Below are 14,452 nucleotides of genomic sequence, written 5' to 3' on the forward strand. Positions count from 1 at the left end.
AGGTTTGACTGAATTCCACTAAGTCATCAATGTAGACAACACAATTGTCTTGTCCTTCAATTACTTTGTTTGTTTGTCTCTGAAATGTTGCTGGTGCATTTTGCATTGATATAAACATCTGGTGTCACAAAAGCTCTTTTGCCCTTCCTAATAAGGGTACTTGCCAATATCCTTGCAGCCAGTCAATTTTTGTGATAAATGCTGACTGTCCCACTTTTTCCATACAATCCTGCAATCGTGGAATAGGGTATCAAATCCACCTTTGTTACTGTGTTCACTTTTCGATAATCCGGTTTTGGTACCATTACAATGGGTAAACTCCAATTACTGTGACAGGGCTCTATGATGTCATTTTCAAGCATAAATTCAATTTCTTTCCACACTTGAGCCAATTTTACTGGATTTAATCTATATTATTAATCTATAATCTTATTGAAACTGAAGTTGCCACATCCACATCATGCAAAGCCAAATTTGTCTTCCTTGGTCTATTTCCACAAATTGTTTTGTGACTTATAACACTCTTGTAAATCAGTTTGACAGTTTTCTGGAAAGTAACTTAACATCACATTTAGATTCTTAAGTACTTCCTCATTGTCCAATTTAATTAGAGGAAAGTCAATTTCATAATCTTTGATTTCTGTTTTCCCCCTCCTTATCTACCACTACCAGTATCTCTTTCTGTTATCCTCCCTGTCAAAGTACCTTTTTAGCATGTTTACATGGCACACTCGCTGACTCTTTCTTCCATTTGGGATCTTTATTACATAGTTTACCTCACTCAGTCTCTTTTCGATCTGCTAAGGCCCATTAAACCTTGCCTTCAATGCTTTGCCTGACACTGGCAACAATACTAATGCTTTTTCCCCAGCCACAAAACTATGAGCCTTTGCCCTTTTATCAGCATTTGCCTTCATTACTTGTTAAATGTTCCCTAGCTAGCTCACATGCCCTACTCAATCTTTCTTTGAATTTCGTCACATAATCCAGGAGAGTTGTTTCAGAACTTTGACTAATTTCTCCTGAATCAATTTGAGTGGATCCCTTACTTCATGACCATAAATTATCTTGAAAGGACTGAACCCTGTTGACTCATGAAGGGCATCCCTAATAGCAAACAACAAGAATGGAATCTCTCGATCCCATTCACATGGGTAGTCTTGACCATATGTTCTAATCATGATCTTTAATGTTTGATGCCACCTTTCTAAAGCACCTTGTGATTCAGGGTTATAGGCTGATGACCTAAATTGCTTTATTCCTAGGCTGTTCATTACTTCTTTAAACAGCTGTGACATAAAATTTGAAACCCAATCCGACTGCTTTTCTTTTGGTAACCCATATCTTGTAAAGAATTTGGTCAACTCTTCTGCAATCACCTTTGCTGTGATTTTCCTTAAAGGTATTGCTTCTGGAAATCCTGTGGACACATCAGTCATTGTCAGTAAATACTGGTTCCCACTTTTAGTCTTAGGAAGGGGTCCTACATAATCATAGAAACATAGAAAATAGGAGCAGGGGTAGGTCATTCGGACCTTCAAGCCTGCTGCATCATTCAATATGATCATGACTGATCCTCTATCTCAACACCATACTCCCGCTCTCTCCCCATACCCCTTGATGCGTTTAGAGTCCAGAAATCTATTTCTTTCTTAAATATATTCAGTGACTTGGTTTCCACAGCCCTGTGGTAGAGAGTTCCATAGGTTCACCACCCTCTGAGTGAAGAACTTTCTCTTTATCTCAGTCCTAAATGGTATACCCCGTATCCTGAGACTGTGACCCCTTGTTCTAGACACGTCAGCCAGAGGAAACATCCCTGCATCCAGTCTGTCCATCCCTGTCAGAATTTTATATGTTTCAATGAGATCTCTCATTCTTCTAAACTCCAGTGAATATAGGCCCAATCTCTCCTCATACGACAATCCTGCCATTCCAGGGATCAGTCTGGTGAACCTTTGCTGCACTCCCTCTATGGCAGGTGTAACCTTTCTTAGGTAAGGAGACCAAAACTGCACACATTACTCTGGGCGTGGTCACACCAAGGCCCTGTACAGCTGCAGTAAGACATCCTTGCTCCTGTACTCAACTCCTCTCGCAATGAAGGCCAACGTATCATTTTCCATCAGAATAGGGTTCATTAGGGACCACAGTGGTGATCTGTGTGAGGAGCTGGTAGACGTAGGTGAGGCTTTAAATGAGTACTTTGCATCTGTATTCACTGTAGAGAAGGACAATGTAGGTATAGAAATCAAGGAGGGGGACTGTGATCTACTTGAACAAATTAGCATTGAGAGGGAGGAGGTTTTAGCGGGCTGAAAAGTGGATAAATCCCCAGGCCCAGATGAGATGTATCCCAGGCAGCTGTGGGAGGAAAGGGAGGAGATTGCAGGGGCCCTGACATTAATTTTCAATCCTCTCTGGCCACAGGAGAGGTACCAGAGGACTGGAGGACAGCTAATGTGATACCATTATTCAAGAAGGATAGTAGGGATAAACCAGGGAACTGTAGGCCAGTGAGTCTAACATCAGTGGTAGGGAAACTTTTGGAAAAAGTTCTGAAGGACAGAATTAATCTCCACTTGGAGAGGCAGGGATTAATCAAGGATAGTCAGCATGGCTTTGTCAGGGGGAGATCATGTCTAACAAATTTGATTGTATTTTTCGAGGAGGTGACTAGGTGTGTAGGTGAGGGTAGTGCAGTTGATGTAGTCTACATGGACTTCAGTAAGACTTTTGACAAGGTCTCATATCGGAGACTGGTCAAGAAGGTAAGAGCCCGTTGGATCCAGAGCAATTTGTAAAGATACTGTGACACTGTTTATGTGTCCATTCACTGTTAAAGGAGATGTCCACTTTATATGTGAGCAGTCAGCTTTTCCAGCCTTCACTCGAAGCTGAAAGTACCTGGCATGTATGGACTTTTCTAGCATCCTGTGTCGGACACTCATTCGAGGCTTTCGGTCACTGTCTACACTGGAAGCTGTGAATGAACTGCTCTTTCCTGAGCTGTCATTACAGACGCCACACAATACATTCTAAGGTGAGATCGTGAATGAGTCAGTGACTCATGGACCTTGGGGCTACATGGAATTTGCTAACATGCACAGTGGAATTGTTCTGGGTCCACAACAATGCTGCTCAGAAGATTGGGCCCTGGAAGGATGACTGTAGCCAAGAGTCCTGAATGAAGTGTTGCCCCCCAGGTGCAGGGGTAAAGGATATAACAGAGTTGAAGCAAAAAAGTTTTGAAAAGGAGGGAAACGGGTAGAAGATCAGGTAGACATATAACTGGAGTACTGCAAAGGGAGTTCCAGCAAATAGAAACTAAAGAAGGGTATGAATCACTGATTTACTCCTGGTGCCAGGTGATCATTAACATAAGGAGAGTAAGATATGGGAGGCAAGTGTGTGACTGGGGAATTGGTGTAGGGGGAAGGTTTTCAGATTCTGGGATATTGGGGCCAGCATGGGGGCTGGAGAGAAGATGCATGAGGGAAGGTTTTAGGTTTTGGGATATTGGGTCCAGTTCTGGGGCTGGAATAGTCTGGACCGGATGGGTGGAGGTTAGAGAGATGATGTAAAAGGAAAGGGTTCAGGTTAGAACAACAAAAACTTATAGTTATATAGCAACTTTGCCATAATGAGACACCTCAAGAGGCTTCACAGGATCATTGCTGAACAAAGTATGACACCAAACCACGTAAGGAGATATTGGGTCAGATGACCAAAAGCTTGGTCAAAGAGGAAGGTTTTAAAATGTGTCTTAAATGAGGAAGGCGAGACAGAGAGGTGTAGTGAGGGAATTCTAGAGCTAGGCTCCTAGGCATCAATGGCGGAGCAATTATAATTGGAAATGCACAAGAGGCCAGAATTAAAGGAGCACTGATATCATGGAGAGTTGTGGGGTTAGAGTACAGAGATAGAGAATGACAAGGCCATGGAAAGATTTGAAAACAAGGATAAGAATTTTAAAACCAAGGCGTTGCTTGACCAGGAGTCAACTGTAGGTCAGCGAGCACCGGGGTGATAGCGGAATGGGACTTGCAGTAAGTTAAGGCATGGGCAGCAGGATTTTGGATAACCTCAAGTTGGTGGAGGGTAGAATGTGGGAGACCAGCCAGGATCCCCTTAAAGGGAAAGAAAAATGAATGACTTACATTGATATCGCGCCTTGCACAACCTCAGGATGCTTCAAAGTGCTTTAAAGCCAATGAAGTACTTTGAAGTGTGGTCTCTGTTACGGGATAAATGAAGGAAATACACATAATGGTAAGATTTTTATGGAATAAAAAGTTAAGGAATCTTCAGGTCATTAAAGGTGACAGTATAAATAGATAAGGCGATGAAAAGACAAACAAAACTTAATTTTGTACCCAGAATCACAGAATAAAAAAGTAGGAATGTTGCTCAAAGCTGTACAGTTGCTTGAAATTGCAGTTAGGACATTGCATACAGCTTTAGACGTCTCCCCCCCCCCCACCCCCACTATAGAAAGGATAGAGAAGAAGTTGAAATTGAATCTTTTCACTGGGCTGCTGTCAGTGATGAGTAGTTGCAGTTGTGGAACAAGAGTTGAGATATTTGGGGTTTTCCCACTGGAGCAGAGACCGTTAAATGTCGTCCAATACTGTTAGGATGATGTATCATGTAAAGAATGATATAAATGAAGATTGAGTATATACTGTATAGAGAACAGTATATAGGAGGGTAAAGGATATACTGTATCGAGAACAGTGTATAGGAGGGTAAAGGATATAACATATAGAGAACAGTATATAGGAGGATAAAGGATATACTGGACAGAGAACAGTACATAGGAAGCTAAAGGATGTACTGTATAGAGAACAGTATATAGAAGGGTAAAGGATATACTGTATCGAGAACAGTATATAGGAGAGTAAAGGATATACTGTATCGAGAACGGTATATAGAAGGGTAAAGGATATACTGTATCGAGAACAGTATATAGGAGGGTAAAGGATATACTGTATCGAGAACAGTATATTGGAGGGTAAAGGATATACTGTATCGAGAACAGTGTATAGGAGGGTAAAGTATATACTGTATTGAGAACAGTATATAGGAGGGTAGAGGATACACTGTATAGAGAACAGTGCATAGGAAGGTAAAGGATATGACAGAGAACAGTATATAGGAGGGTAAAGGGTATAACAGAGACCAGTAAATGGGAGGGTAAAGTATATACCATATAGAGAACCGTATATAGGTGGGTAAAGGATATACCATTAGAGAACAGTATTTAGGAGGATAAAGGATATACTGTACAGAGAATGATATATAGGAGGGAAGAGGATATACAATATAGAGAACAGTATATAGGAGAGTAAAGGATATAATGTACAGAGAATAATATATAGGACGATATACCATATAGAGAACAGTATATAGGAGGGTAACGGTCACACTATAGAGAACAGTATATAGGAGGGTAAAGGATATACTGTAGCAAAATGGGGAGCAACCTGGCTACATGGCTACAGTTGGGGCCAAAAGTATTTCTCTAATTAGTAAATGTTGGGAAGTCGTGTTGCTCAAGGATCAGTGCTTCAAACCGTTGCTTACTGTTTGCCTGTTGGGCCAAATGGCCTATTTCTGTGCTGTAAATAGTTGGTAATATTTTGTAAGATGCGCTATATAGAGACAGCATACAGGATTGGAGGATGATCTAATCAACTGCAAGAACTCTGCCTTCAGCTTAGTGCGATGTAAGCGTATCACATGAAGTGTGACATACCATTTTATGACAATAGCTATGCTCTGAAACATCATTAGCCTGTGCTCCTTTCTTTATTTCAGATTTCTCGTGAAGAAAACAGATTTATTCTGACCTGTGGCTTACCCTACCAGACGGTGAGTGCACATATTATCGCACTACAAAAGTTATGGAGTGTTGTGCGGGCAGTGGACAGGATACTGGCAGCATATGGTCAGCAGTGGGCAGGGTGCAGGCAGTGCACAGCCAACGTGCAGCAGCAGACAGCATGCCATGAAGTGTGCATTCAGCATGTGTATAGTGTGCGGTCTGTGATCAGCATGTGGTCTGTGGTTACCATGTGTGCATGGGGCAATGTGCGGGCAGCATGCATGCATTCAACATGCAGACTGTAATTAGTGTGTGGGCAGGGGGCAATGTGTGGTTCCAGAGTACGAACATGGTTTCAGACAGGAGTTTTGAATGAGGTCTGAGATGGTGTCTGGTTCTGCGATAACACGTCAGGCTTCTCACAAAGGCTGAGGAAAATGTCCCAGTGGGGAGCTGAACTGTGCAGAGCCGTCAGGCCTCAGCTTTGATTCCTGGAGTCAGTTGTGCTCAGTGGGAGGATTATATTCTCACTGTTTGTATTTGCACCTGAAGAATTTGGGCCGGGTATCTCCAAACTCAGTGAAAGAAGAGAAAGCACTGCAGAGAAGGAGAGAGTTGTGACGAGAGGGACAGGAGGAGCGAAATGATGGGGTGTAGCCTTTGTGCGATCTTGCACAGTTGCTGATGTTCTTATCTTCTCTTCAGCTGCGTTCTCAGGTGGGGGAAGACCGCTGCCTCTCTCTGAATTGCTCCGAGAAGGCTAAGGATCAGGCGGTTACTGTGCTGAAACACTTCAATGTGCGCGTCACTCCTAAAGACATCTTCAGCCGCTGTCAGGTAGGGAAGAATGTTCTGGGTGAGGAGCAGGAGGGACTGACTGGTGAATGGTATCTGTGAATGTATAGGCCTCAATTTTTTTTTTGACTGAACCATGTTTTAACCAAAGTTTGGCTGTAAGCAAGAGTGAGTGAGTGGATATTATCCCAGAAACCAGCATTAGTTACAGTGGAAGCTCAGACTTACTATATCCTGAGAAAATCAAGGAGCCTCAAGAATTTCTCAGGTCTAAGTTTTGGTATCACAGAGATCCTTCACCACATCGCCTGTCGACAGCGCATGTTACAGGAACAGAGTGCCCATGAATACTGTTCATGCTTCCAAGTACTGAATGTAAAAAAACAATGTACAACATGAGGCTGGAAGAAGCACTTTGGCTGAGTGACAATCACAGGCTGTTCATGAAGGGAACATTTTTGGTACTCAGTACCCATTTTTGGTACCTATACCTAGGGGAACCTAGGGGTAAGGTAACATTGTGGTTATGGTACTAGACAAGTAATCCAGAAGCCTAGACTAATGATCCAGAGAGGTGAGTTCAAATCTCACCATGACCGCTAAGAAATTTAAATTCAATTAATCTGGAATTAAAAAGCTAGTAGCAGTAATGACAACCATGAAATGACTGCATTGATGTAAAAAAAAACCATCAGGTTCCTTACCTGGTCTGGTCTATATGTAACTCTAGACTCATATCAATGTAGTTGACTCTTAACTGCTCTCTGAAATGGCCAAGCAAGCTACTCCGTTGTGTTGAATAAGGTGGCTCACCACCACTTTCTCGAGGCCAATTAGGGATGGGCAATAAATACTGGCCTTGAAACGATGCCCACATCCTGTGAATGAGTAAAAAAAATTGATAGACGCAGTGTTCTTTTTGATGTGTTTTGAACATGGTTTGGGCTTTTCATGAGTTATTGCTGGTTTAATAATTTGTTGAGGGGAGTCTGCTATCATGGTATGCTGTCACTGTTGCAGCCACCCTGTGCTGTTATGATGCTGTTGTTACTGTCAGGCTGTCTGAGCAGAACAGGACTAGTTATTATATTGTGAAAAGCCCCACCTGTCCTTTCACAGTGAGGGAACAGTTTTTAGCTGTCTTATTTCTCAATGTTGAAGTAACATGCTGCTGCAGGGAGTTTGGAGCTGGGGTTAATGGCGACTGTAAAGGGCAGCTGAGTTGGGCTGCAATAATCCATTTCTTTCTCTCAGCTAAAGTATGTGCCAACTGAAAACGTTCCTTTGTTCCACCATTGTGAAAGTAAATGTTCTATCATGATGGTGGCTTAAAGGTGAACCCTATATTGCCAACCACTCATTCCCTGGTTCTGAGCTGGAAGTTGTAATAGCCTTCCAGGGCACAATGATCTGGAGCTGAAGAATTCACCATTAGTTTATTGTCGGCTCTGGCCTAGAGTGAAAGGGTCCCTTCACAGACTGTGGGCCTTTCTGATCTATTATCAATTGAGCTCTATACTCCTTGAAACTGGCTTGTACAAGAATGCTGTTTATTTATAACAGGTCTGAGCTGCAGGATTCAGGTCAGTATGATAGATGAGATGCTGCAGGTTATGGGATGGTGACTACTGACTAATGCTAATTTCAGCAAAGATCACCCAGCCTTCTACAGCCTCACATTCGAATGGTACCAGGGATGATGGACTTCAATTACACAGAGAGACTAGAGTTGGCTGAGGTTGTTCTCCTTCGAGGAGGGAAGGTTAAGGGAAAACATAATAGAGATGTGCAAAGTTATGGAGGGTTTTTGAAATAAGGTGAAACTGTTTCCAGTGGCTGGTGGGGGTGGTGTCGGGTCGGTAACCGGTGCACACAGATGTAAGCTAACTGGCAAAAGAGCCAAAGGGGAGATGAGAATTTTATTAGTGACTTGTGATCTGAAATGCACTACCAGAAAGGGTGGTGGAAGCTGATCCAACAATAACATTCAAAAGGGAATTAGATAAATACTTAAAGGGGAAAACTTTACAGGACTATGGAGAAAAAACAAGGGTTATTCAGTATTTAGGAAGGACAGACAAAAAGGAAGAGGCGGTGGAGTTGCATTGCTGGTTAAAGAGGAAATTAACGCAATAGTGAGGAAAGATATTAGCTCCGACGATGTGGAACCTGTATGGGTAGAGCTGAGAAACACTAAGGGGCAAAAAACGTTAGTGGGGGTTGTATATAGACCCCCAAACTGTAGTAGTGATGTTGGAAATGGCATTAAACAGGAAATTAGAGATGCATGTAATTAAGGAATGTCTGTAATTACAGGTGACTTTAATATGCATATAGATTGGGCAAATCAAATTAGTAACAATACCGTAGAGGAGGAATTCCTGGAGTGTATACGGGATGTTTTTCTGGACCAATACGTTGAGGAACCAACGAGAGAACAGGCCATCCTCGACTGGGTATTGTGTAATGAGAAATGAATAATTGGCAATCTAGTTGTGCAAGGCCCCTTGGGTATGAGCGACCATAATACGATAGAATTCTTCATCAAGATGGAGAGTGACGTAGTTGATTCTGAGACTTGGGTTCTGAATCTTAATAAAGGAAACTATGATGGTATGAGGTGTGAGTTGGCTGTGATGGATTGGAAAACGTTACTTAAAGAGATGACGGCGGATAGGCAATGGCAAACATTCAAAGAGCGCATGGGTGAACTGCAACAATTGTTTATTCCTGTCTGGCGCAAAAGTAAAACAGGAAAGGTGGCCAAACCATGGCTTACAAGGGAAATTAGAGATAGTACTAGATGCAAGGAAGAGGCATACAAATTGGCCAGAAAAAACAACAGACCTGAGGATTGGGAGCAGTTTAGAATTCAGCAAAGGAGGACCAAGGGATTGATTAAGAAGGGGAAAATAGAGTACGAGAGTAAGCTTGCAGGGAACATAAAAACTGACTGTAAAAGTTTCTATAGGTATGCAAAGAGAAAAAGATTAGTGAAGACAAATGTAGGTCCCTTGCAGTCAGAAACGGGGGAATTTATAATGGGGAACAAAGAAATGGCTGACCAACTAAATACATACTTTGGTTCTGTCTTCACAAAGGAGGACACTAATAACATACCAGAAATGTTAGGGAACACAGAATTTAATAAGAGGGAGGGACTGAAAGAAATCAGTATTAGTAGGGAAATGGTGTTGGGGAATTTGATGGGATTGAAGGCCGATAAATCCCCAGGGCCTGATAATCTACATCCCAGAGTACTTAAGGAAGTGGCCCTAGAAATAGTGGATGCATTGGTAGTCATCTTCCGAGATTCTATAGACTCTGGAACAGTTCCCACAGATTGGAAGGTAGCTAATGTAACCCCACGATTTAAGAAGGGAGGCAGAGAGAAAACAGGGAATTATAGACCAGCCAGCCTGACATCAGTAGTGGGGAAAATTCTAGAGTCCATTATGAAAGATTTAATAGCTGAGCACGTGGAAAACAGTGGAAGAATCGGACAGAGTCAGCATGAATTTATGAAAGGGAAATCATGCTTAACAAATCTACTGGAATTTTTCGAGGATGTAACTAGTAGAGTTGATGAGGGAGAGCGAGTGGATGTGGTTTATTTGGACTTTCAGAAGGCTTTCGACAAAGTCCCACATAAGAGATCGGCGTGTAAAATTAAAGCGCATGGGATTGGGGGTAGTGTATTGAGATGGATAAAAAACTGGTCGGCAGACAGAAAGCAAAGAGTAGGAATAAGCGGGTCTTTTTCCGGATGGCAGGCAGTGATTAGTGGGATACCGCAGGGATCGGTGCTGGGACCCCAGTTATTCACAATATATATTAATGATTTAGATGAGAGAATTAAATGTAATATCTCCAAATTTGCAGATGACACAAAGCTGGGTGGGAGGTTGAGCTGTGAGGAGGATGCAGAGATGCTTCAGTGTGATTTGGACAAGCTGGGTGAGTGGGCAAATGCATGGCAGATGCAGTATAATGTGAGGTTATCCATTTTGATAGCAAAAACAGGGAGGCAGATTATTATCTGAATGGCTATAAATTGAGAGAGGGAAATGTGCAACGAGACCTGGGTGTCCTTGTACACCAGTCACTGAAGGTAAGCATGCAGGTGCAGCAGGCAGTAAAGAAGGCAAATGATACGTTGGCCTTCATAACCAGCGGATTCGAGTATAGGAACAGGGATGTCTTGCTGCAATTGTACAGCGCCTTGGTGAGACCACACCTGGAATATTGTGTGCAGTTTTGGTCTCCTTATCTAAGGAAGGATGTGCTTGCTATAGAGGGATTGCAGCGAATGTTTACCCGACTGATTCCTGGGATGGCAGGACTGACATCTGAGTCGACTAGGATTATATTTGCTGGAGTTCAGAAGAATGAGGGGGGATCTCATGGAAACCTATAAAATTCTAACAGGACTAGACAGGGCAGATGCAGGAAGGATGTTCCCGATGGTGGGGGAGTCCAGAACCAGGGGTCACAGTCTGAGGATATGGGGTAGACCATTTAGGACTGAGATGAGGAGAAATTTCTTCACCCAGAGAGTGGTGAGCCTGTGGAATTCGTTACCACAGAAAGTAGTTGAGACCAAAACTTTGTATGTTTTCAAGAAGAAGTTAGATATAGCCCTTGGGGTGAAAGGGATCAAAGGTTATGGGGAGAAAGCGGGAGCAGGCTATTGAGTTGGATGATCAGCCATGATCATAATGAATGGCGAAGCAGGCTCGAAGGGCCGAATGGCCTACTCCTGCTCCTAGTTTCTATGTTTCTATATTTGATTTAATATACCTGTAACTTAAACTAGATCAAGCATTATTTAAAAATCTCAAAACGAGGTTGATGCATACATAAATTTCAATTAAATAACTAGAACAGGGTTATATAGGGATGACAGTACAGGTGCCACAACTGCAGTTTGTGGGAGTTTGTGGAAAGCAATGTGATCTCGGGTAGTTCCACGTGCAGTAAGTGCCTTCATCTTGAGTCAGTTTAGAGTTGTTAAGCTGGAGCCTGAGATGCAAACATTGTGGGGCATCAGATAGGCACTCTTGGACCCAGGAGGAGGCAGTCAAACCCCTTAGGTTATGTAGTGATGTGGGTCTAGTTCATGATCATGAACAGGAGGGTGTAATTTCAAGTCATGTAGGCAAAGGTTTTCCAGATGCAGTGTTGGAGGAGCCTGAGACCTTGCCTTGGTTCTTGCTGCCTGAGAGCAAAGACTGCAAGTTGGTTAGAAAACATAGAAAGAAATCATAGAAAACGTATGGCACAGAAAGAGGCCACTTGATCCATCGTGTCTGCGCCGGCCGAGAAATGAGCCACCCGGCCTCATCCCACTTTCCAGCATTTGATCTGCAGGTTACGGCATTTGAGGTCCATATCCAGACACCTTTTAAATAAGTTGAGGGTTTCTGCCTCTATTATCCTTTCAGGCAGAGAGTTCCAATACCCCACTACCCTCTGTTGAAAATATTTTTCCTCATCTCCCCTCTAACCTTTCTACCAATCATTTTCAATCTATGCCGCCTAGTCACTGACCTCTCTGCTAAAGTAAATAGACCCTTCCCATCTACTCTATCCAGGCCCGCCACAATTTTGTACATCTCAATCAGAACTCCCCTCAGCCTCCTCTGTTCCAAGGAGAACAACCCCAGCCTATTCAATCTTTCTTCATAGCTACAATTTCCCAGTCCTGGAAACATCCTTGTAAATCTCCTCTGCACCCTCTCTGATGCAATTACATCACTTTTGTAATGAGGTAACCAGAACTGCACACAGTACTCAAGTTGTGGCCTAACAAGTGTTTTTTGTAGTTCCAGCATAACCTCCCTGCTCTTATATTCTATACCTCGGCTAATAAATGAAGGGATTCCATATGCCTTCTTAACCACCTTCTCGACCTGCCGTGCTACCTTCAGGGATCTGTGGGCATTTATTCCGAAGTCCATCACTTCCTCTACACCTCTGTGTCCTCCCATTTATTGTGTAATCCTTTGCCTCGCTTGACCTCCCCAAATGCATCACCTCACACTTCTCTGGATTGAATTCCGCTTGCGACTTTTCTGCCCACCTCACTAGCCCATTGATATCTTCCTCTAGTCTACAGCTCCCTCCTCACGCGGCCAGTTTTTGTGTCGTCTGCAAACTGCTTGATCAGTTTCCCTATATTTACATCCAAGTCATTAATATAAACCACAAAAAGCAGAGGATCCAGTACTGAGCCCTGCGGAACCCCACTGGAAACAGCCTTCCAGTCGCCAAAACACCCATCAATACTTACCATTTGTTTCCTGCTACTGAGCCAATTTTGTACCCAGCTTGCTACATTCCCCTGGATCCCACGGGCTTTTATTTTTTTTAACCAGTCTGCCATGTGGAACCTTGTCAAAACCCTCACTAAAACCCTTGTAGACCACAACAACTGCACTATCCTCACCAATCCTCCTTGTTACTTCCTCAAAAAATCAATCAAATTAGCCAGGCACGACCTTCCCTTAACAAATCCATGCTGACTGTCCTTGATTTATCCACACCTTTTTAAGTGACAGTTTATCCTGCCCCTCAGAATTGATTCCAATAGTTTGCCCACTACTGAGGTCAGACTGACTGGCCTGTAATTATTCGGTTATCCCTCGCTCCCTTTTTAAACAAAGGTACAATGTTAGCAGCCCTCCAATCCTCCGTCATCACACCTATATCCAGTGAGAATTGGAAAATGATGGGCAGACCCTCCACAATTTCCTCCATGGCTCCTTTTAACAGCCAGGGGTGCGTTTCGTCTTCACACTCCCCCCCCCCCCACCCCCCCGTTAACTACAATACCTGAAACACCCCCCTCTTGTTGAGTTAACTGATTATGGCACTGTGGTATGTTCAAGCGGATGGAATTAAAAGAAATAGAGTAGTAATAGGGGACAGTATTTTCAGAGAGATAGATATTGTTCTATGCAGCCGAGACCAGGAAAGCTGTGTAGTTACTTAGCGCCAGGATTAAGACATGTCCTCATCATTGGAGATGAACATGGAGTGGATGGGTGGAGGACCCATTTGTTGTGGTTCATGTAGGAATCAACAACATAGAACCAGGAATGAGGCTGTGCTGAGAGAGCTTGCGAAGCTAGGGTCCAAATTAAAGAGCAGAACCTCAAAGGTTCATGGTTACCACCACAGCCACATGAAGATTGGCTTAAGATCTGAGAGTTGAATGTGTGCTTTAAAGATTAGTGTGGGAGACACTAATGTTTGATTCATGGGGCACTGGCACCAGTACTCAGGAAAAAGGAAGCTGTTCCATTGGCACAGGTTCCACTTAAATCAAGCTGGGATCAGTGTTCTGATGAATTGAAAAACTATTACAGCCCGGTCTTGGATGTAATAAACATAGGGAGAAAGGAAGTGTTAATGGGATTAGCATCCTTGAAAGAGGATATATGACCAGGGCCAGATGAAATGTGCCCCAGACTGTTAAAAGAAGCCAGGGAGGAAATAGTGGAGCGTCTAACCATCATTAAGTAAGACGATTTTATGGTTACAACATGTAAAATTTGCTCTGAAAAGAGCAGTTACTGCCTTAAAAGGGTCCCTTCGAAGAACTGGTGAGCCTCAATGTTTAAAGCAGTGTACTCTGGGAAATTAGATTAAAAGGCAATGGCAAACATTTAGATCATTTTTTCATAATTCTCAATGAATATACATTCTATTGAGAAATAAAAACTCTCCGGGCAAAGTGATCCATCTGTGTTAGCCAGCCAGCCAGCCCGGACTGCTACAGCCCGGGCCAAGGTGATACAGTCCAAAGTCGAGCCATCTGCAGCCTGA

At 43.0% G+C, this 14,452-nt stretch overlaps 1 protein-coding gene across 10 annotated transcripts in view; it reads left to right on the forward strand.

Annotated features, from left to right (window-relative positions):
* exd3 (exonuclease 3'-5' domain containing 3) overlaps window positions 1–14,452 on the forward strand; it is a 567,474-nt gene that overhangs the window by 309,964 nt on the left and 243,058 nt on the right. For all 10 annotated transcript variants that reach the window (XM_078550476.1, XM_078550481.1, XM_078550475.1 and 7 more), the window contains 2 exons: window positions 5,821–5,874; window positions 6,533–6,664. In XM_078550476.1, the coding sequence (XP_078406602.1) occupies window positions 5,821–5,874; window positions 6,533–6,664 (186 nt within the window). The remainder of the gene's footprint in view (window positions 1–5,820; window positions 5,875–6,532; window positions 6,665–14,452) is intronic.

This window comes from Cetorhinus maximus, chromosome 10, assembly GCF_964194155.1.
Source record: "Cetorhinus maximus chromosome 10, sCetMax3.hap1.1, whole genome shotgun sequence".
Classification (NCBI taxonomy): Eukaryota; Metazoa; Chordata; class Chondrichthyes; order Lamniformes; family Cetorhinidae; genus Cetorhinus; species Cetorhinus maximus.